The 22,534-nt window shown below is 39.1% G+C and overlaps 1 protein-coding gene across 1 annotated transcript in view; it reads right to left on the reverse strand.

Annotated features, from left to right (window-relative positions):
* The window catches only part of LOC132644732 (protein NUCLEOLAR FACTOR 1-like), a 65,514-nt gene extending 44,248 nt beyond the window's left edge, over positions 1-21,266 (reverse strand). The window contains exon 1 of the mRNA XM_060361341.1: positions 21,117-21,266. Coding sequence (XP_060217324.1) covers positions 21,117-21,266 — 150 coding nt within the window. The remainder of the gene's footprint in view (positions 1-21,116) is intronic.
* Between the last annotated feature and the right edge of the window lie 1,268 nt (positions 21,267-22,534).

A 22,534-nucleotide genomic window follows, 5' to 3' on the forward strand; every position in this document is an offset into this window, starting at 1 on the left:
CCATACCATGACAGATTTGATTGAGCTAGATATGATTGATTTTGATGTTATTATGGGCATGGACTGGTTGGATTCTTGTTATGCTAATGTCGATTGTAGAGCAAAGATGGCTCGATTTCAGTTTCCAGGCAAGCCAGTCCTAGAGTGGAAGGGCAATGCTGCTTCGCCTAGAGGCAGGTTTATTTCCTACCTTAAGGTATAGAAGATGATCAGAAAAAGATATATTTTTCATCTAGTTCGGGTCCAAGATGTGCAAGCAAAGCCGCCGACTCTTCAGTCCATCCCGGTGGTTAATGAGTTCCCAAAAGTGTTTCCACATAAGCTTCTAGGCATCCCCCCAGAGAGGGAGATTGGTTTTGCTATTGACCTATTGCCAGGCACTCAGCCAATATCTATTCCTCCCTATAGGATGGCACCTACGGAGTTGAAGGAATTGAAGGAGCAATTGAAAGATTTGCTTGAGAAGGGCTTTATCAGGCCTAGTACATCACCGTGGGAAGCGCCGGTGTTATTTGTGAGAAAGAAGGATGGCTCTTTGCGAATGTGTATTGATTATAGGCAGTTGAATAAAGTGACTGTAAATAATAAGTATCCGCTTCTGAGGATTGATGATTTATTTGATCAGTTGCAAGGTGCCAAGTATTTCTCAAAGATAGACTTGAGGTCAGGATACCACCAGGTTAGGGTGAAGGAAGAAGACATTCCGAAGACAGCATTCTGGACTAGATATAGCCACTATGAGTTTCGTGTTATGTTGTTCGGGCTAAGTAATGCCCTAGCCGTATTCATGAATTTTAAGAACCGTGTATTTAACCTTTTCTAGATTTGTTCGTGATTATGTTTATAGATGATATTCTAGTTTATTCGCCGTCAGAGGCCGATAATACAGAACATCTGCGGACAGTGCTTGGAATTCTTCGAGGTAAAGAGTGGTATGCCAAGTTTTTGAAGTGTGAGTTTTGGTTGATTTCTGTGGCTTTTCTGGGTCACATTATTTCAGAGGAAGGCGTGAGAGTGGATGCCCAGAAGATTGAGGCTGTGAAGAATTGGCCAAGGCCCACGGCACCAATGGAGATACGTAGTTTCTTGGGCTTGGCAGGTTATTATAGAAGGTTTGTAGAAGAATTTTCCTCTCTTTCAGCCCCATTGACCAAGTTGACTCAGAAATCAGCTAAGTTTTAATGGACAGATGCTTGTGACCAGAGTTTTCAGACATTGAAGGATAAGCTAACTTCAGCACCAGTTTTGACTCTTCTAGAAGGAGCAGATGGCTATGTGGTATATTGCGATACTTCAGGTGTTGGATTGGGCTGTGTATTGATGCAGCACAGTAAGGTTGTCGCTTATGCTTCTAAACAGTTGAAGAAGCACGAGAAGAATTATCCAACCTACGATCTTGAGTTAGCGGCAGTGATTCATGCTTTGAAGATATGGAGGCACTACTTATACGGTGTCCATATTGATATCTATACTGATCATAAGAGTCTCCAGTACATCTTTACGCAGAAGGATTTGAACTTGCGTCAGAGGCGATGGCTGGAGAGGTTAAAAGATTATGATGTGGATATTCTGTATCATCCCGGGAAAGCTAATGTAGTAGCCGATGCTCTCGGTCGTAAATCTATGGGTAGCTTATCGCACGTGTCGCCAGAGGGAAGAGAAATGGTCCTTGAGGTCCATCGATTAGCTAGCCTTGGAGTTCGATTAATAGATTCAAGCGATGCAGGGGTTACTGTTCAAGACACATCTATATCATCCTTGGTAGTTGAGATAAAGGAGCGTCGTATGAGGATCCTATTCTAGTTCATTACCGGGATACAACACATCAGAAAGAAAATACACCCTAATCAGATATCGACGTAGATTGTGTGTCCATAGTGCTGTGGGATTTCGTCGGCAGATTATGGGAGAGGCACATTACTCTCGCTATTCTATTCACCCAGGCTCAGCAAAGATGTACCATGACCTTAAGAAAGTTTATTGGTGGGATGGTATGAAAGGAGATGTAGCAGAATTTGTCGCTCAGTGTGTTACATCCCGTGTTTTCATGTGTTGGAAAGCGTGCGAGTTAAATGATATTAGTAACGGAAATGAGGTTATCCCCAAGCTTATAGGTGGTCAGAATGATGGTACAGATGTATCGTAAGGATTAGAAGTTAAATAAATTGAAGGAAATAAGTTTTGTCGAGGTTCGAAATTTATTTGAATGAAATACGGTCCAAGCTATAATATCCCGTATTTTTGGACTAGAAAAATTGAACCATCCAACATGAGCAAATTTCCCCGAGCACGGAAAATTTGGTCATATTCAAACTAAGAGCTCAGTGTACAAAAGGATGAAGTATCGAGATGATTTACGATGGAAAAGTGTGACGATGATGATTGGGAATAATATTTTATGTGTAGCAAGTGAGGCCATGGACTAATGCTATACCACATGATTATAATAATGAGTATATAAAGTATGCTAAAAGTGATTAATATTTAAGTGAATTGAGGTCAAGAAATTAATTATGTGCATAATTGATTAAATATTGGTATTGGAAGTAAATGAATTTACTAAGGACTAGTGGATTATTATATGGTGGAAGCATCCACGTGGGATCATGACAAAATGGTACCTAATGACTAACCATATATGTGGACATGTGGTGATTATTTTGGGATAAGAACACTTAAGAGCTGGGACCCACAGTCCATAAAGAATTGGTTCCTTTTTCTTTGGCATTTCATGTTGGACATTAGTTGTCTTCTAAAGGCATATTCAGCAACTTGTTTGTAGATATAGCAGCAATATGCTTTCTCTCTATATGTATATGCATTAGCAAAGTAGTTGCTAAATATAGCAGCAACAAACATTGCATCATATTTATGTATGGCAACAAAACGTACCGGCACTCTATTTTTTTTCAAGAAGATACATCAATCTCTTCCTTCAACAATTTAGTATTACCATTTTTTTTCTCTCCTCCAAAGAACAAGCAGCAACACTTGGATTTGTAGCAACATTTTCCCCTCAAATACCTTGATAAATTGTATCTTCTTCAACAAGTTAGATGTCGTAAATCTAATGTCGGGAATTGCGTGGTGCCAGTAGAGCAAGCTCCATCGTGTTGTGGTTGCATTGGATGTTTCTTTAGGTCGAAGTGACCTAAGATAAAGCTTATTCTTGTTGGATTAAGGTAAGAACATGAATTTATCTTTGTTAGGAGGTTGTTTATGGATGGATTCTTTAGTTTAAATGAAGGAAAAACATGCTATGAAGCTTATAAATCAAGTTGTTGAGATGGAAACTTTGTGGACTGATTTTGAACGGAATGTACTTGTTATTAGTGTTGATGTTGTTAATATGATTGTTGGTATTGTTGTTGATGATTTGGCCGAGTTGAATTCTCGGGGTTTGTTGAATTTATAAAGGAAATCCTGTCCGAATTTATATAAATGACGTGCTAGCTTAGGGTTGGATTCCTAAGTACCTATAGCTAATGTTTGGTATCTACTAACGTTGTTGTAGATCTTGGGAAGCCCGACTCTTAGGTTTGGGTTAGCTTAAGAAGCAGACAAGGTATGTTAAGGCTATCCCTTCTTCTTTTTTTGGCATGAACTACGTAAAAAGAGTGGACGATGAACGTACATAATTCCAATGAATTCTAGTTCTAAGTGGTACTTGACATGATAGTTGTCTTTGATTCTCAAGTGTTGGTTCATTCAAATTATTCTATTGAGTCCCAAATGGTGATATAATTTGCATATGGTTGCTCATGATATTCTACTCGTGCATGCTGTTAATATATCATTCACCGAGTCCCGGGCCGGGTATGTACTCGTGCACAGTTTCATTGCATTATTCTTTGAGTCCCTCACTAGAGGGCTGGGTATGGTATATATATGATTATTATATTATATATGGATCGGGCCGTACGTTCCTCGGCATTATTATATTATATATGGATTGGGCCGTTCGTTCCTCGACATTATTGTATTATATATGAATCGGGCAGTACATTCCACAACACTATCAGTATATTATAATCTATGCCTATCATACGCCATAGAGTCAGTTTCAGTTATATAGAGTTACGCAGATATTTTCAGATGTTAGCCATAGATGCATTTGATTATTGATACTGGTTTTCATGATCCATCTGTACTTGATGTTCTTATGCCTTACATACTCGGTGCATTATTCGTACTGACATCCCTTTGCCTGGGGGCGCTGTGTTCATGCCACACAGTCCCAAATTGTTTTGCAAGTAAAAGTATTCAGCTAGGATGGTTGGCTATCATCTGGGATTGGCAAACTCCATTTTCTTCCTAGAGTAATGCCGAGTCATTATGGTTATCATATGTGTGTATGGGTATGTCGGGGCCCTGTCCAGAATCATATGATTCTGGTGTTTACTCTTAGAGACTGTACAAACAGTGTCCTGTGGTTAGTATGTTGAAATGTCATGTGTTGAGTAAAGCAACTATGTAGGCCGATATGTCAGTTTAACTTACTCGATTTTTGATTAATTGAGTACCGTTCGCAAATTTCTATGGTTTGACGGAAAGTACTTTATTATATTTTCAAAATTTTTCTATATGTCCAGTTTCATTATGATTCGCCAGAGGGTTCGCTCAGCTCTAAGTAAGAGTTGGGTGCCCATCATGCCCTATCAGAATTGGGGTGTGACAAAGTGGTATCAGAGCAGTTCTTGCTAGGGGTTGTCTGCAAAGTCGTGTCTAGTAGAGTCTTATTTATGGTGTGTTGCGCGCTATATTTATAAACAAGAGGCTACAAGGCATTTAGGATGGTTACTTTTCTTTCATATCTAAGATCGTGCGATAGAGCCAAGGTATAGGAAATGAGATTCCTTATACTAACCCTTGATTTCAGTAGAAGAACGGTATCGACAGAAGAAAGTGAGTGATGACATTGGAAGTTACAGAGGTAAGTCACTTCATTGAGGCTACGTTATCAGAATATGTATTTATATGATAATGGATTGGTTGTCATGGAGGTAAGTCAGTGTAAGTACAACAGAGGAATTGATTAAATTTATCTCTTGATGATAAGTTCAGTTATAAGTTTGTGAATTAAACAAATTGAATAAATCAATACAAAGGTAAGCAACGGCACGAAAGATGTATGTCGGGTAAGGTAACAATATTGAGGTATGATTGAAATGTAAAGCTGAAGAATGAAAGGGAAAGTAAATGGGAAGGTATAATAGGGCAGATCGCTAAAGGATGAGGTACCTCTCGAGGTGTGATATATGAGGTAAGTTTCGACATCTTTGTACTTTTACTTAAAATGGGGAGCCCTGCGTAGCTGAGATATGTCATATATATATTAGCCCTGTGAGGCATTGTTGGTATTTGCTGAGTGCAGGTTTTGGATAGTAAGAAATATAGAGGAAACTCTGTCGAAATTTTCCTAGGATTTAAAGGATAATATATAAGCTTGTAATATGTCCTAATGAGAAAAGATGTTGCATAAAAAGAAAACTAATGGCAGGACGGGATTAAGTTAGGAGTATCGTTGACAACTACAAGAGATGAGTTAAATGTTGTTGAATTAATAGTGACAGTGATTATAAGATCGACATTGATATGGTAAAGAGAAATACTAGAGTAAATTAGGGAGACTGGTAATACTACAACATGACACAGAAGAGAAAGGGTAACTCCAATAGAGTGTGATACTAAAGTATTGATTAGATGGATAAGCACAGGTAAAATACGACAAGTCTATTAGCAAAATAAAGTAACAACATGACTGAGACAGGGGTACAAAGTACGAAGGGTTATAACGAATGTGAATACATTGGTGAAACAACTTATATGGTAAGCGCAATAGGGCTGATTAGAAAGAGTAACAGGTTAAGTATGCTTACTTCACGAGGTTAATTCTATTTTATAAGCAGGCTTGCGAGTGTGATCAAGAAGTGGCACTCTATAGAGTTGATTATGATCAGGATATAATGAGAACGTAGCAAGAACTGTAATATAAAGTAAGTAAAGTATGGCGAGGAAACGACTAAAGAGGTGACATGTTCTATATGAATGAAGAGTGAATGCAAGTGTGAAACCAATAAGCGAGGCATGGGGCAGTAGATAAGAAAGCTTATAAGACCTTGTTAGGAGAAAGTCTAACATAGAGGTTTCGCAATGACAGAAATGATAGAAAGCAAAAGGAAAAAAGAAGTCAACTTGAAAAAGAAATTAGAGAAAAGTGATATGGCAAAGTAGTAACAGTTTGTGATTTGTATAATCGAAATCACGAGTGATATCTTTGGTTGGATGTAAAAGACCAAGACTACGAAAAAAATTAATAACAAAATAGAACGATTGTTAGGAAAAGGATCAACATAATAAGGATGAGAGGGGATAATCAGAATGAATAGAATAAGTTCTGGAAGTGAAAAATGGATTGTATAAAAGTAATATATTATAAAGGACAAAGCCGTATTGAGTTGAGAATATGCTTCCTTGTGCGAGGAATAAAGGATTGATTATAAGACGGGAGGTAATAAGATAAATTGAGGAGGAAATAATGTAAAGGAAATATGCGAGGTATGCGCGCTAAAAAAGTAGTCATATTATGAGAAAAGGAAGATGCATCTCCTATGAATATCCTATGCCAAGACAGAACGAGTAAAGTTTATACAGGAATAAGTTGGAAAGAAAAATGTGGCCATGAGTTATGAGTTTACCGTACGACGATAAAGAGATAAAGCGATAAAGCAAGGCTATCATCAACGACAAATACGATATGATTATGGTTGGTTTTGAAATCAACGTTGAGTACAACACAAAAGTAAAAGAGTATGAGGCATAAGGGGTATTAGTTGTGCATTAGACTTAGATCCTTGAAAACAAAGATAGCGGGTTTAAAGGAAATGCATTTACGGTTGCTATAAGTCGATTACGAGAAAGATAGGAATAACTTGAGATGGGAAGAAAAGGGAAATATGATGCTATAAGTGAACTCTGAGTATCGAAGAATGGGATAAGCGACATTACATGGATGGTACGGATAGCTAGACATACTACTATTTCGAGTATTCCTATGGGACATAAATTGTTAATTGGAGCGGATGTAGACATTGACTCATAATTAACGATTGAGCTAAGTAAAATATATCCTTCTATAGATTGCTATGTTGTTTGTATTACTTGATCACAAAACTGCAAGATGAGTATGTTAAGACTTCACACATGAATTATTGTAGCTATAAATTATGGGAAATGGCATGAATATGATGCAGTATAATAAGGGAATTGAGGAAAGGGATACTTGAATTCAAGATTGGAAGAATGGTATAAGCAAGACCCTTAAGGGGGGAAGCGAGTAAGGAAAATACAAGTGTAGAGATTGAAACGACGAATCCTAAGATGTGACAGATATAGACTCTAAAACAAAAAGTGAGAGTTATGCAGAAATGAGTCTAATAGCTAGTAAATAAATGAACAAGGATTGAGCGGGTATCTGAGACTGTATTGAAAATCGTTCATGAAGACCTTGAACAACATGACATTGGGAGCAAATAACTCAAGGAATATTGTAAAGGATAGCAATGCTATACTGGAATAGGGGCAAAGGAATTGACAGTAGAGTCGTTTGTTAATGATATTGCGATTTATAAGTGACAAATAAGAAGGGACATAAAGTTTTCTATAGTAGAATATAAGATGTGAAAATCAAAGGACAATAAAGGAAAGAAAAGGGTATGACGAGATAAGTTACAACAGATAGACAAAAGAGTTTTGGTATGTATGAGATACATAAAATTGAACGAACCAAAAGAAGGGAAGTTTACCAATAAGATTAGATGTTCATACATCAATCACACAAGAACGGTTATGTAACCTGCAAGTATTTACATGTCGAGAATGAAACCAATTGGGTACTTAAAAAGAGGAGTAAGAGGTAAGCAAGGATGGTGTGTTTGTGATACTCCGGGTCAATTGGGGGAAAAATATCATAAATTGAGTCGAAATATTGGGTTGGAATTATCATTAAGGACAAATAGGACAATTACTCTGATATGATATAAGTATATGTTATATGTTTCCTACGATAGCCCTGGGGTGTGCTAGATTACTTACGAATTCGATAGGATCATAAAAAAAGGGGGGGGGGGGGGGGGGGTTACCAGAAGAATATTACGCCATGGAACTTTCATTTTTGTATCATTGTGATTATAGAGAATTTCCAACAGTCTACCAAAGGGTTATGAAATTCTCGAGAATTATGAAGCCTTTAATGAGTCGACAAGGGACACCTACGACAGGACATCTCGGATTGAATTTATCTAGACTTTACAAATGTGAATCAATACCATTATCATGGTCATATGAAAGAAAGGAACTGGGAAAGATTTGCAAACCTTGTGAGACTTAATACTATTATTGAGCAAGAAAAATGATCGACGAGTCTGAGTATCAAGGAGGATCATATCAGGAAACGGACTCACTTATATCTCTTGAAAGGATATTCCTGAGGAATCAAGAGAGTATTGCGACCGAGAGTCGTTACTAAGAAGGAAACTCATTTTCAACTATTCAAAGGGAATATTATAGATAGTGCATGACAGAGGATTAAAATGATGACTCCAAGAAGAAGGTACGCTGCAGACTATGTGACCTAAATAAAGAGTGGAAGTAGACCTATAAGAATTATAAGAGAGAGCAAGAAGAACCAATATGCGATGGCAAACCTACCCAAGGGAAAGACGGCTCCTATTCTACAGTGTTACTGGAAAGATAACTCCAAAACAAGAAAAACTCGACTTAAGCGTCAAGTGTAGATAGATATAGTAAGCGCAGTCAATTATGGAATTAACTAAATTATGACCACATTCTTTGGAAATTCAATAATAACTGATGTGAGGTGGAGGATGGTATTAAGTTAAGCAAGGAGAGGCACGACATGATAAAAGAGTAATTGATTCGTCATAAGATCACCATAACCAGTATACTTATACATGACTAGTTTAACATTCGAGGACGAATGTTCTAAAGGGGGGAAGGATGTTATATCCCGTGTTTTCATGTGTTGGAAAGCGTGTGATTTAAATGATATTAGTAACGGAAACGAGGTTATCCCCAAGCTTATAGGTGGTCAGAATGATGGTACAGATGTATCATAAGGATTAGAAGTTAAAATAAATTGAAGGAAATAAGTTTTGTCGAGGTTCGAAATTTATTTGAATGAAATACGGTACAAGCTATAATATCCCGTATTTTTGGACTAGAAAAATTGAACCATCCAACATGAGCAAATTTCCCCGAGCACGGAAAATTTGGTCATATTCAAACTAAGAGCTCAGTGTACAAAAGGATGAAGTATCGAGATGATTTACGATGGAAAAGTGTGACGATGATGATTGGGAATAATATTTTATGTGTAGCAAGTGAGGCCATGGACTAATGCTATACCACATGATTATAATAATGAGTATATAAAGTATGCTAAAAGTGATTAATATTTAAGTGAATTGAGGTCAAGAAATTAATTATGTGCATAATTGATTAAATATTGGTATTGGAAGTAAATGAATTTACTAAGGACTAGTGGATTATTATATGGTGGAAGCATCCACGTGGGATCATGACAAAATGGTACCTAATGACTAACCATATATGTGGACATGTGGTAATTATTTTGGGATAAGAACACTTAAGAGGTGGGACCCACAGTCCATAAAGAATTGGTTCCTTTTTCTTTGGCATTTCATGTTGGACATTAGTTTTCTTCTAAAGGCATATTCAGCAACTTGTTTGTAGATATAGCAGCAATATGCTTTCTCTCTATATGTATATGCATTAGCAAAGTAGTTGCTAAATATAGCAGCAACAAACATTGCATCATATTTATGTATGGCAACAAAACGTACTAGCACTCTATTTTTTTTTCAAGAAGATACATCAATTTCTTCCTTCAACAATTTAGTATTACCATTTGTTTTCTCTCCTCCAAAGAACAAGCAGCAACACTTACTTGGATTTGTAGCAACGTGTTACACCCCAGAAAATTTCGTGTTACTAAGGCTGCAGACGGCTTAATGCGAGCTCAAGGAGGGGTAAATATTACATGTATAAAGGATGAAATTCTACTGTATTAGCATGAGGATAGCATGAGTATGATATTTGGAATTCGTACAATATGATTGGAATGATACGTTAAAAGATATATAGCCCTCGTAATCGTAAGCTGAGGTGGGGTCCACATATCGAGATTTTATAAAAGACATATGACAAGTTATATGGATAATATATGTGAAGTTAAACACAACTCAAGAAGGATCCTTGAGCCAAATCAAAGTTGAAGCCCTCAAAAAAGATGTTTTTAAGTTACGTTTTCGGGTGATTTGACTCCGGGAGGCCATAACCCCATCATTATTTGAGAATTTGGGAAAACTCATTAAATGAAAGTTATAGATAATATAATTATATTTCCAACCATATGTCGTGGGAATTTATTCGATATCGGAATCAAGAGATATGACTATTTTACTGAACAAAGGCGCTGGTCGCAAGTAGAGAGCCTGACACGTGGTGGACACGTGGCAGGACCACTCCATCGCCCTTTGTCACTATTAATAGACTCCAAACAAGTCATAAACAGCAATATAATGTGATATAAGGTTCATCAAGCTTATGGAAGGTTAGAGAGAGAGGGAGGAGAGGTTAGAGAGAGAAAGTGAGAGTTTGATCAAGTTCGAGGCCCCAAATCCCGAGGCCCGTGAAGAGTGAAGTGAAGAAACAGTTATTGTCGTTGTTTTGAACCAAAAATTAGCTTTGGATGGTGTTGATTTCGTGGTTATGGACTACATAAGGTATGTTTAAGTTGTCTGTGATGTTATTTACATGTTTATTGATAGATTTGGCGGATTAGAATGTTGGAAATGTTGATGTAATTGTCGTATATGTTGTATTAAGTAGTTGGGGATTAGGTGTTTATTTGGATGGATTCTTTGGTGGATTTAGTTAGATTATTATGGATAAATGTTGGGTATTTTTGTTAATGTTGATATTAATGGTTTGTTAGCTGAATTGAGGTATTGGGATTGTTTTGAATAGAAAGGAAATGCTGTCGAAATTCCGTTAGAAATAAATATAAGTTTAAGGGATTGATTATAAGGATATATATTGGATTGATTGTTGGTAAATTGATATTGTTGATAGATTAGCATGACCTGAAGATGGGCTGTGGTTAGCTAGAAAGCAGCAAAGATATGTAAGGCAAACCTTTCTTCCTTTTGCATGATTCTTGCTGTTATTCATTCTATATGTACTCTATATGATTCCATTCTTAGACGAGTAAGGTCTAAATGTTTCTTGTGATGGCTTATTGATATTGTACTCCTATTCTGTTCTAAAGCGAACACCCATAAGGTGCCAAATTGAGTTGTGTATATGGTTTTACTAATGATTTCGAGGAAATGAGTTTTATACTAAAGGAAACATAAAGTTTGATTTTCAAAACCATTTCGAAGGGGGTGCGAGATTTTACTACTTCATTTCACTTACGATTTATGTCACATTCCATAGTATCATCCCTTTGTATTGATATGATCAGTTATCCTTTGGGTAGGGCAATAAGATAAAATTGAGTAGTAAGAATTTCATAATAATTCTACCCTTAAACCTGGAAGTATGTCCTCCTAAGTCTAGCGAGATACAAATTTGATAACTTCTTATGAAAGACTAAGGCTAATAACTAGATTGTGATGACTTGATTAGTGACTTATGATATGAATTGAAATTATTATTTATGAATTGAGTTTGTGTTGATATGATGATGATATTAAGCCGGAAGCGGCTGCTTGAAGGGGCCATCGTTATTAAGCCGGAAGCGGCTGCCCGAAGGGGCCATCATTATTATGCCGGAAGCGGCTGTCCGAAGGGACTATTGTGATACTAGCCGGAAGCGGCTGTCCGAAGGGACCATTTTGTTAACATGTCGGAAGCGGCATGTGTGTGTTGGATTGCATTATTTACTTAAAGATTGTTTTGAGATTTTGTGTGCCTATTTATGTTTCTTCCAGCGAAGGCTGCAGGTATTGAGTTAGATTGTGATTTCTTCTCTCCTAATTCAAATTATGATTATGACTTGTTACCACCTTACATACTCAGTGCATTGTCCGTACTGACGTCCTTTTGCCTGGGGACGCTGCGTTCATGCCCGCAGCTCCAGATTGTTCGGCAGGTTAAGTGTATAGCTAGGATGCTTGGACGTCAGCTGGGATTGGCAAGTTCCACCTCATTCTGGAACTGTGCTGAGTCATGTATCGATATGTATGATTATGGGTATGTCAGGGCCATGTCCTGACTTATAATGTTCAGTTTACTTCTTAGAGACTTCTGCAGACAGTGTCCTGTGGTATGTTTGTCGAGATGTCGACAAAGTGATGTTAGTTGGGTCATTTGTGGATTTTAAAAGAGTATGTATTTTAGATGATTTCAATTGGTTAAAGTACTTATTTGATTGAAGGTTTTCATAATCGTTATAAAGATGATGATTTCTATCTGGAAAAGTTTTATGTTTTTTTTTTAAGTTTTTGAAATGACAAGCTTTGATAGAGCGAATGTCTAAGGGTTCTCTCGACTCTGATGAGAGTCGGGTGCCCGTCATGCCCTACCACTGTTAGGGTGTGACACAATGTTTTCCCCTCAAATACCTTGATAAATTATATCTTCTTCAACAAAAAGAAAGGTATATGTCGTAAATCTAATGTCGGGAATTGCGTGGTGCCAGTAGAGCAAGCTCCGCCATGTTGTGGTTGCATTGGATGTTTCGTTAGGTCGAAGTGACCTAAGATAAAGCTTATTCTTGTTGGATTAAGGTAAGAACATGAATTTATATTTGTTAGAAGGTTGTTTATGGATTGATTCTCTAGTTTAAATGAAGGAAAAACATTCTATGAAGCTTATAAATCAAGTTGTTGAGATGGAAAATTTGTGGACTGATTGAACGGAATGTACTTCTTATTAGTGTTGATGTTGTTAATATGGTTGTTGGTATTGTTGTTGATGATTTGGCGGAGTTGAATTCTCGGGGTTTGTTGAATTTATAAAGGAAATGTTGTCCGAATTTCTATAAATGACGTGCTAGCTTAGGGTTGGATTCCTAACTACCTATAGCTAATGTTTGGTATCTACTGACATTGTTGTAGATCTTGGGAAGCCCGAGACTTAGGTTTGGGTTAGCTTAAGGAGCAGACAAGGTATGTTAAGGCTATCCCTTCTTTTTTGTTTTGGCATGAATTACATAAAATGAGCGGACGATGAACGTATATAATTCCAATGAATTCTAGTTCTCAGTGGTACTTGACGTGATAGTTGTCTTTGATTCTCAAGTGTTGGTTCATTCAAATTATTCTATTGAGTCCCCGATGATGATCTAGTTTGCATATGGTTGCTCATGATATTCTACTCGTGTATGCTGTTAATATATCATTCACCGAGTCCCGGGTCGGGTATGTACTCGTGCACAGTTTCATTGCATTATTAACCGAGTCCCTCACTAGAGGGCTGGGTATGGTATATATATGATTATTATATTATATATGGATCGGGCCATACGTTCCTCGACATTATTTTATTATATTTGGATCGGGCGGTTCGTTCCTCGACATTATTATATTATATATGGATCGGGCTGTACGTTCCACAACACTATCAGTATATTATAATCTATGCCTATCATACGCCATAGAGTCAGTTTCAGTCATATAGAGTTACACAGATATTTTCAGATGTTAGCCACAGATGCATTCGATTATTGATACTAGTTTTCATGATCCATCTGTACTTGATGTTCTTATGCCTTACATACTCGGTACATTGTTCGTACTGACGTCCCTTTGCCTAGGGGCGCTGTGTTCATGTTACACCTTGGAAATTTCCCCCCTTAGCGCACAGTGAATAAGCTAGCGAAGGACACGACGTATACGATGGTTTGGTAAGTAAGATATAGCATTTGATGATCTTAATCGAGACTCGAAGACGATAGACGTAAAGAAAGGAGTTTGATGGCATAATGATGTCTTAGAGACATGTGATAACGTCCCTTAGATTGGTATTGAAGTGTTAAACAAGTGTTAAGAAGGTTCCATAAGGATCGGAGATCAAACGAGTCGACGAGAACGAAAACGGAATACGGCCCAACATACGGATCGTATAAATTATACTGGCCGTATATTCGACCGTATAATTGGTCAAGAGGGGAAGCACATTCTGGACCAAACATACGGTCCAACATACGGTCAGTAAAAATTATACGGACCATATGTTGCTATAAAGTGGTTCGGCTAGCTTTTGTGTTTAAATATAGGGAACCCATTTCATTTCATTTTTATTTCCTCATTCACTCCACAAGTCAAGAGACCTCTAGAACCTTCTCTAACACTCATCCACAAGAAAATCAAGAGAAATCCATGATCAATAACATCAAATCCATGAAACAAAGAGTGTGAAACCTAGCTAAAGTTCATCTCTCTCAAGAAAACCCAAAAGAAATGAAGTAGGGTTTTGGTGCTAAAGGAGTAATTACATTCAAGGCTTGTTCCACCATCATATAAGGTAAGTTTCATGACTATACCATGTTGTTTAAGGTATTGGAAGGTTAAGATACGTGAATTGTAGAAAGACATAGGAAATGGGTCATTCAAGAGTGAATAGTGTCATGGTTGGATGGTAGTTGGATTGAATCATGAATGTTAGTGTGTTGTGATTATGAATATGTTATAAATGACATTTAGATCGTGAAATAAGTGTGATACATGAGAAAACGCGATAGTGAACCCAAAACTATAAATGTGGAGAAATTGGAGAAAAATGGTGGAATGTGGTAAATGTAGATAAATGACGATTGTTGATACGATATTGTGAGCGTTGTTGTGAATGTTTGGTAGTTGAAATGAAACATGAGAAAAGTAGTATAAACAAAGGAAATGCTACCCAATTTTCCCTAGAAATAGTAGCGTGTTCTTATAGTCGATTAACTAATGTTGATGCGAATTCTCTCTTGAAGGTAGAAACGTGACATTGAAGGAGAACAAGCGAACGATAGTTTAGTTAAACGTCAAAGGTATGTGGGGATAGTCCTTTCTTTCTATGGCATGAATCTTATAGCATGACTTTTCCTTCCCCTTCATGAATTTCCTACATTTCGGAAAACTAATAGCCTATGTTCATGAAAATCCATACGAGATGAGAAACATACTATGAGTTCACTAATGATGATGATGAGTTTAAGTCTAAAGATTCTAGATGTTCATGATATGATGATGCTATAGAGCTAACAATGCTATTTATAACCCGTTGATGTCGTTATGGTATACACTCACCTTATACGCAAATTCCTTCAAGGTGAGGCAGAATGTTAATGAATGCTCCATAATGAAATTGGGGGATCACGACCTTACGTCACCCCAATAAAGTATAGTTGTCCTCTAGTCGTTATGCATGTATTATGATGAGCATGTTATGATGATGATATTACACCGCGCCTAAATGGACGGGCAGCACCGCTAAGGCGGGCGGCTTATAGATGATTACACCGTGTCTATATGGCACGGGCAGCACCACTAGTGGGCGGCATGAGGTGATACCCCGGACGCGAGAGGCCTGGACGCAGGCTAATATTATACATTATCACACCGATCTGATATGGACGGACAGCTTATACATTTTTTACACCGCACCTATATGGGCGGGCAGCTTATACACTATGCATATATGATATGATTATGAGTATGAGTAAGACAGCATGACTTATTTCTTCATATTTGACAGTCAGGTATAGTTGCTTTATATTGACATCTCCCTTTGTATCATTGTCTATTTCATTGTTTAAAATTTTTCCAAATAGAAATCATTATCTCTATAACGATTGTGAAAACTTTCAATCAATAAGTACTTTAGACCAATCTAAATCATCTGAAATACATACTCTTTTAAAATACACAAATGGTTCAGCTGACATCACTTTGTCGACATCTCGACAAACGTACCACCGGACACTGTCTGCAAAGTCTCTAATATAGGCGAAATACCATAACATAATTACTCTGACTCGGCAACACTCCGGAAGGAAATGGAGCTCACTAATTCAGCTGGAACATCTTTTAGCAATATCCTCTACTCATCTGTATACACCTGCGCGGCATGAAACGCAGCCCCCGAAGAAAGGGGGTCAGTACGGAATATGTACCGAGCATGTAAAGCAATACTGAATCATAGCACAAGGAAAGTGCAGCAGTAACAAGTTTAGAAAGCAACCCGGGAGTAACCTGGAGCACAATATACTGAGTATGTAAGGTGGTAACAAATCATAATCTTAACTCGATTTAGGAGAGAAGAAATCACAATTTAACTCAATACCTGCAGCCTTCGCTAGAAGAAACATAAATGCATACACAAAGTCTCAAAACAATCTTTAAGTAAATAATGCAATTTAACACGCATGCCGCTTCCGACATGTTAACAAAATAGACTGCCGCTTCCGGCATAACAACACCATAGTCCCTTCGGACGGCCGCTTCCGGCATAATAATAATGATGGCCCCTTCGGGCATGCCGCTTCCGGCATAATAATAATAATGATAATGGCCCCTTCGGGCATGATAATAATGATAATATGTAAAGTAAACATAAGTCGTAAATGAAATGAAGTAGTAAAACCTCGCACCCCCTTCGGAGTGGTTTTGAAAATAGCACACTCAGATATAAGCTGAGGCCATAGCACACTCAGGCGTAAGCTGAGGCCATAGCACGCTCAGGCAAAAGCTGAGGCCATAGCACGCTCAAACATAAGCTGAGGCCATCGCACACTCAGGCATAAGCTGAGGCCATCGCACCCCCTTCGGAGTGGTTTTGAAAATCTAAATAGTAAAATCTCGCACCCCCTTCGGAGTGGTTTTGAAAGTCTAACTTTATGTTTCCTTTAGTACAAAGCAATTTTTTCTCGAAACCATTAGTAAACCATAAACACGTTTCAAGTCAATCCGAGTAAGCATAAGAAAGTTATGGACATTATTCATTATAGAAACCTCCATGAACGTTTCCGAAACAATCCGAGTTAGCACATGAAAGATAGGAACGTTATTCATTATAGAAACCTCTACGAACATTTCCAAGACAATCCGAGACCATCTACGAAAGTTAGGAACAGTACTACTTACAGAACTCTTTAAAAGAAAACAAGAACTCTTTATGCTTTGCTTGTTATTCAATCGTACAATAAGCTCACCTATACTAAGTATACTCATATCAAGTAGTGAATAAGAATCATTAACAAGCTCGGAATCAAGAACAGAGTTACCCCAAGATACGTATCATAACTTACTTTGCTCTAGGACATGCCAAAGAAAGAAAAGGTAAGCTTTACATACCTGGAACCTCCTATTAGCTACGCTTATTCGTCCGAGCTCTCAAGTATACATTTAAGAGGATTTACATTAACATTATCCTCTTTACCACACACTTATTCCAAACTTCAAATCAACTATTCTATATTCTGCCGAAAATCGGGCAGCATCTCCCCTGTTTATATGCCTAGCCCGAGATTACAATTCAGCAACCAATCAACAACAACAATAATACCAATAGTAATAGAATCATTTCCAACACAACATATGCCATAAAACAGCCCACACACCGTTTTCCCATTTTCTCAACCAACCAATTTGCGATACGACTAATTAATAACTTTACTTCCGTAAAGAAGCCGAAATTAATACTAACAACATCGATAACAACATCTTCAACATCCTACAAAATAAATACATGTATTTTTATCCAAATTTCTCTTCAAGCCTAAATCCATAATTCGACAACACCAACAAACAAATTTATCACACTATTCTTTCCGTTCTAATCCGTTAAAACTCCGAATAAACTTGTTAACAATGAAAAGGAACCTTAATATTACCTCAAGTGTGCAGCCACCACGTCCACCCTCTTCTTCTTAGTTGATTTTTAGCTCAAATTGAAGGCAACGCGACGTACGACACTTTTCTCTTCATGGGCTTCGGAATTCGGGGCTCAGATTTTGGTCAAATTGATTTTTCTCTCTAGGCTCTCCTCTCTCTTTTTCTCCAGAATTTTCTAGGTGTTTTGGTATGAAAAATGAGGAGATAAATCTGAAATTTCACTTAAAAAGGTGTGGGTAATGGGCCTGACCCGGTTGGGCTCGGGTTGGGCCTGGTCCACTGACCTTTCTGCCTTAAAATGTCCATATCTCCTTATACCGATGTATCCTGTGAACCCAAGACCTATGGTTGGAAATATATTTCAATTATCTACAACTTTCATTCAGGGAGGTTTCCCAAATTCCAAACTTATAATACCGTTTTGGCCCCTCGAAGTCAGATCACCCGAAAACGTTTTCTTAAATCGTCCTTTTGGAGGGCTTACACTCATTTTTGGCTTATGGGTCCTTCTTAGGACTTGCTCAACTTCACATGTACTACCCATATATCTCTTCATATGTCCTTTATAAAATCCCGACATGTGGGCCCCACCTTAACTTATGGTTACGAGGGCTATTATCAGGTAACTTGTTAACTGATTTATTCCATACAATCTCCAAATGTCACATGAATACTCTTATACGCAGATAATAAAATCTTCATCCCTAATTCTTGTATAACCCTGCTCTCCCTTGAGCTCATACTAAGCCGTCTATAGTCTCGGTAACGTGAAATTTTCTGGGGTGTAACAGTTAAGGTGGGGCCCATATGTCGGGGTTTTAAAAATGGCATATGACAAGTTATATGAATAGTACATAGGAATTTTAGAAAGTCTTAAGAGGGACACTTAAGCCAAATATGAGCATAAGCACTCCAAAAGGATGATTTAAGGATATGTTTTCGGGTGATCTAGCTTTACCAGGCCAACACGCCATTATACGTTGAGAATTTGGGAAACCACAAAATATGAAAGTTGTAGATAATTGAAGTACCTTTCCAACCATAGGTCGTGGGCCTTCATGCGACATAGGGACAAAAAGTATGGACGTCTTAAGGAGGAAAGGTCAAACTGGCAGTGGGCTCGGCCCAACCCGACTCCAAGTCGGGTCAGGCCCAATTCCTTGGCTAACAACAACAACAACAACAACAAACCCAGTATAATCCCACTATGTGGGGTCTGGGGAGGGTAGAGTGTACGCAGACCTAACTCCTACCTTGAAAGGTAGGGCGGCTGTTTCCGAAAGACCCTCGGCTCAAGAGAGGAGAGAAAGAAAGACAAGACAAGACAAAAGGTTAGATATGATCAAGCGTATCGAAAATAATATGAAAGCAAGGAATAACAAAGCAAGAAAGTCATGGTAAAAGGAGAATTAACTGCTATAAATAACTATGAAAATGAAAACAATGAAGGTGAATAAGCCATTATAAACCAACAGATACTCGCAGAAATGAAGAGACAAGAAACTATACAACAACATAACTACTCTCAAGGGAGGATAAACGCGACTACCTACTATCCTTCTACCCTAATATGAGTCCTCCATACCCTCCTATCTAAGGTCATGTCCTCTATAAGCAGGAAATGCGCCATGTCCTGTCTAATCATTTCCCCCCAATACTTCTTCGGTCTACCTCTACCTCTTCTGAAGCCGTCACTGGCCAACCTCTCGCACCTCCGCACTGGGGCACTTTCATCTCTCCGCATCACATGCCCAAACCATCTCAGCCTCGCTTCCCGCATCTTGTCTTCCACTGAGGCTATTCCAACCTTGTCTCGGATGACTTCATTCCTAATCCTATCACTCCTAGTGTGCCCACACATCCATCGCAGCATTCTCATTTCCGTCACTTTCATCTTCTGAACATGAGATTTCTTGACTGACCAACACTCCGCCCCATACAACATAGCTGGTCTAACCACCACTTTGTAGAACTTGCCTTTAAGTTTCGGTGGCACCTTCTTGTCACACAACACTCCGGAGGCAAGCCTCTATTTCATCCATCCTGCACCAATACGATGTGTGATGTCATCATCAATCTCCCCATTTCCTTGTATAATAGACCCAAGATACTTGAAACTATCTTTCTTCTGTATGACCTGGGTGCCAAGCTTCACTTCCACGTCAGCCTCATGTACTATATCACTGAACTTGCACTCCAAGTAATCTGTCTTGGTCCTACTCAACTTGAACCCTTTAGACTCCAGAGTTTGTCTCCAAACCTCCAGCTTAGCGTTAACCCCGCTGCGAGACTCGTCAATCAGGACTATATCATCTGCAAATAACATACACCATGACACCTCACCTTGAATTTGCCGCGTCAATCCATCGATCACCAAGGAGAATAAAAATAAGCTAAAAGCTGATCCCTGATGCAGCCCCATCACCACTGGGAAGTGCTCTGAGTCTCCTCCCAAAGTCCTCACCCTGGTCTTGGCCCCATCATACATGTCCTTGATCACCCTAATGTACGCCACAGGTACACCTCTAGCCTCCAAGCATCTCCATAGAACCTCTCTCGGCACTTTGTCGTATGCTTTTTCTAGGTCGATGAATACCATGTGCAAGTCCCTCTTCCTCTCCCTGTATTGCTCCACCAGTCTCCGTACAAGATGAATAGCTTCTATAGTTGAGCGCCCCGGCATGAATCCGAACTAGTTCTCTGAGATAGACACGCCTCTCCTCCCCTCATCTCCACCACCCTTTCCCACACTTTCATAGTGTGGCTTAGCAGCTTGATCCCTCTGTAGTTGTTGCAACTTTGAATGTCGCCCTTGTTCTTGTACAATGGAATCATTGTACTGCATCACCATTCTTCGGGCATCTTAGTCGTCTTAAAGATGACATTAAAGAGTCGAGTCAACCATTCTAAACCTGCCCTGTCTGCAGTCTTCCAAAATTCCCCCGGAATCTCATCGGGCCCGGTCGCTCTTCCCTTACTCATCTTACGAACAACACCCTTAACTTCTTCAACCTTAATATTCCTACAATATCCAAAATCACGACACCTCTCGGAGTACTCCAAATCTCCCAACACAATATCTCTGTCCCCTCCATCGTTCAAGAGTTTGTGGAAGTACAACTGCCATCTCCGTCTAATGAGAGCATCCTCCACTAGTACCCTACCATCCTCGTCCTTGATGCACTTCACCTGATCCAAGTCACGCGCTTTCCTCTCCCTCACCTTGGCTAGTCTGTACAACTTCTTATCCCCGCCTTTGCCCTCTAGTTCTGTATACAAGCGTTCAAAAGCTGCTGTCTTTGCCGCCGTAACCGCTAGCTTTGCCTCCTTCCTCGCCATCTTGTACAATTCCCTATTCGTTCGCCTCTCTTCGTCATCCTTGCTGTCTACCAACTTTGCATACACCACATTGTTTTCTTCCACCTTCTCTTGAACTCCTCCATTCCACCACCAGTCTCCTCGGTGCCGACCACGACTACCCTTCGAGACCCCCAACACCTCTCTAGCTACTTCCCTAATGTAACTGGCCGTCCTACCCCACATATTGGTCACCTCCCCACTACTCTCCCAGGCTCCCATAGATCTCAGCTTCTCCCCCATCTCCAGGTCACCCGTCATGGTCAAACTCCCCCATTTGATCCTAGGCCTGTCGTCCACGACCCTCTTTCTCTTCCTCATCTTGATTTCTAAATCCATCACCAAGAGCTTATGCTGGGTCGTTAGATTCTCACTCGGGATCACCTTGCAGTCTTTACAAAGACCTTTATCGTCCTTCCTAAGGAGTAAAAAGTCTATCTACATCTTAGCCACCGAACTACGAAAGGTTACCAAGTGCTCCTCCTTCTTCGGGAAACTCGAATTGGCCACCATCAGCCCAAAGGCTTTTGCAAAATCCAACAGTGCAACTCCTCCTCCGTTCCTGTCCCCGAAACCACAACCTCCATGCACATCGTCATATTCCCCTAAATTTGACCCAATGTGCCCATTGAAATCTCCTCCGATGAATAGCTTCTCAGTGGTCGGTATACTTCCCATCATCTCGTCCAAATCCTCCCAAAAATGTCTTTTCTCCTCCTCGCCCAAGCCCGCTTGCGGCGCGTAAGCACTAATAATGTGCAAAATAAACCCTCCAACAACCAGCTTAATCGTCATCAACCTATCGCTGACTCTCTTAACCCCTACCACCTGTTCTCGTAAGTCATTATCTAATAAAATGCCTACCCCATTCCTATCCCTCGACCTACCTGAGAACCATAATTTATACTCATCCACATCTTGAGCCCTGGATCCTACCCATTTAGTCTCCTGGACACAAGTTATATTAATCCTCCTCTTCTTAAGAATCTTAACTAGTTCGATGGACTTCCCCGTTAGAGTCCCAATATTCCAAGACCCTATTCGTAGACTAGAGACTCCCTTAACCCACCTACCCCCTCTAACCCTCACCCCTATCCGAGAACATGACCCTAGTCCACCATCGTCTACTGAAGCCAGTAAAGCAAATATAAACTACTCGACCAGGCAGTAATCAATACTAAAACACAAGTTAGTACTAATCTAGATGAAAGTGTAACTACTACGACAAGAACGAAACAAGTAATGTAAGA

This window comes from Lycium barbarum, chromosome 6 (genome assembly GCF_019175385.1).
Source record: "Lycium barbarum isolate Lr01 chromosome 6, ASM1917538v2, whole genome shotgun sequence".
NCBI lineage: Eukaryota > Viridiplantae > Streptophyta > Magnoliopsida > Solanales > Solanaceae > Lycium > Lycium barbarum.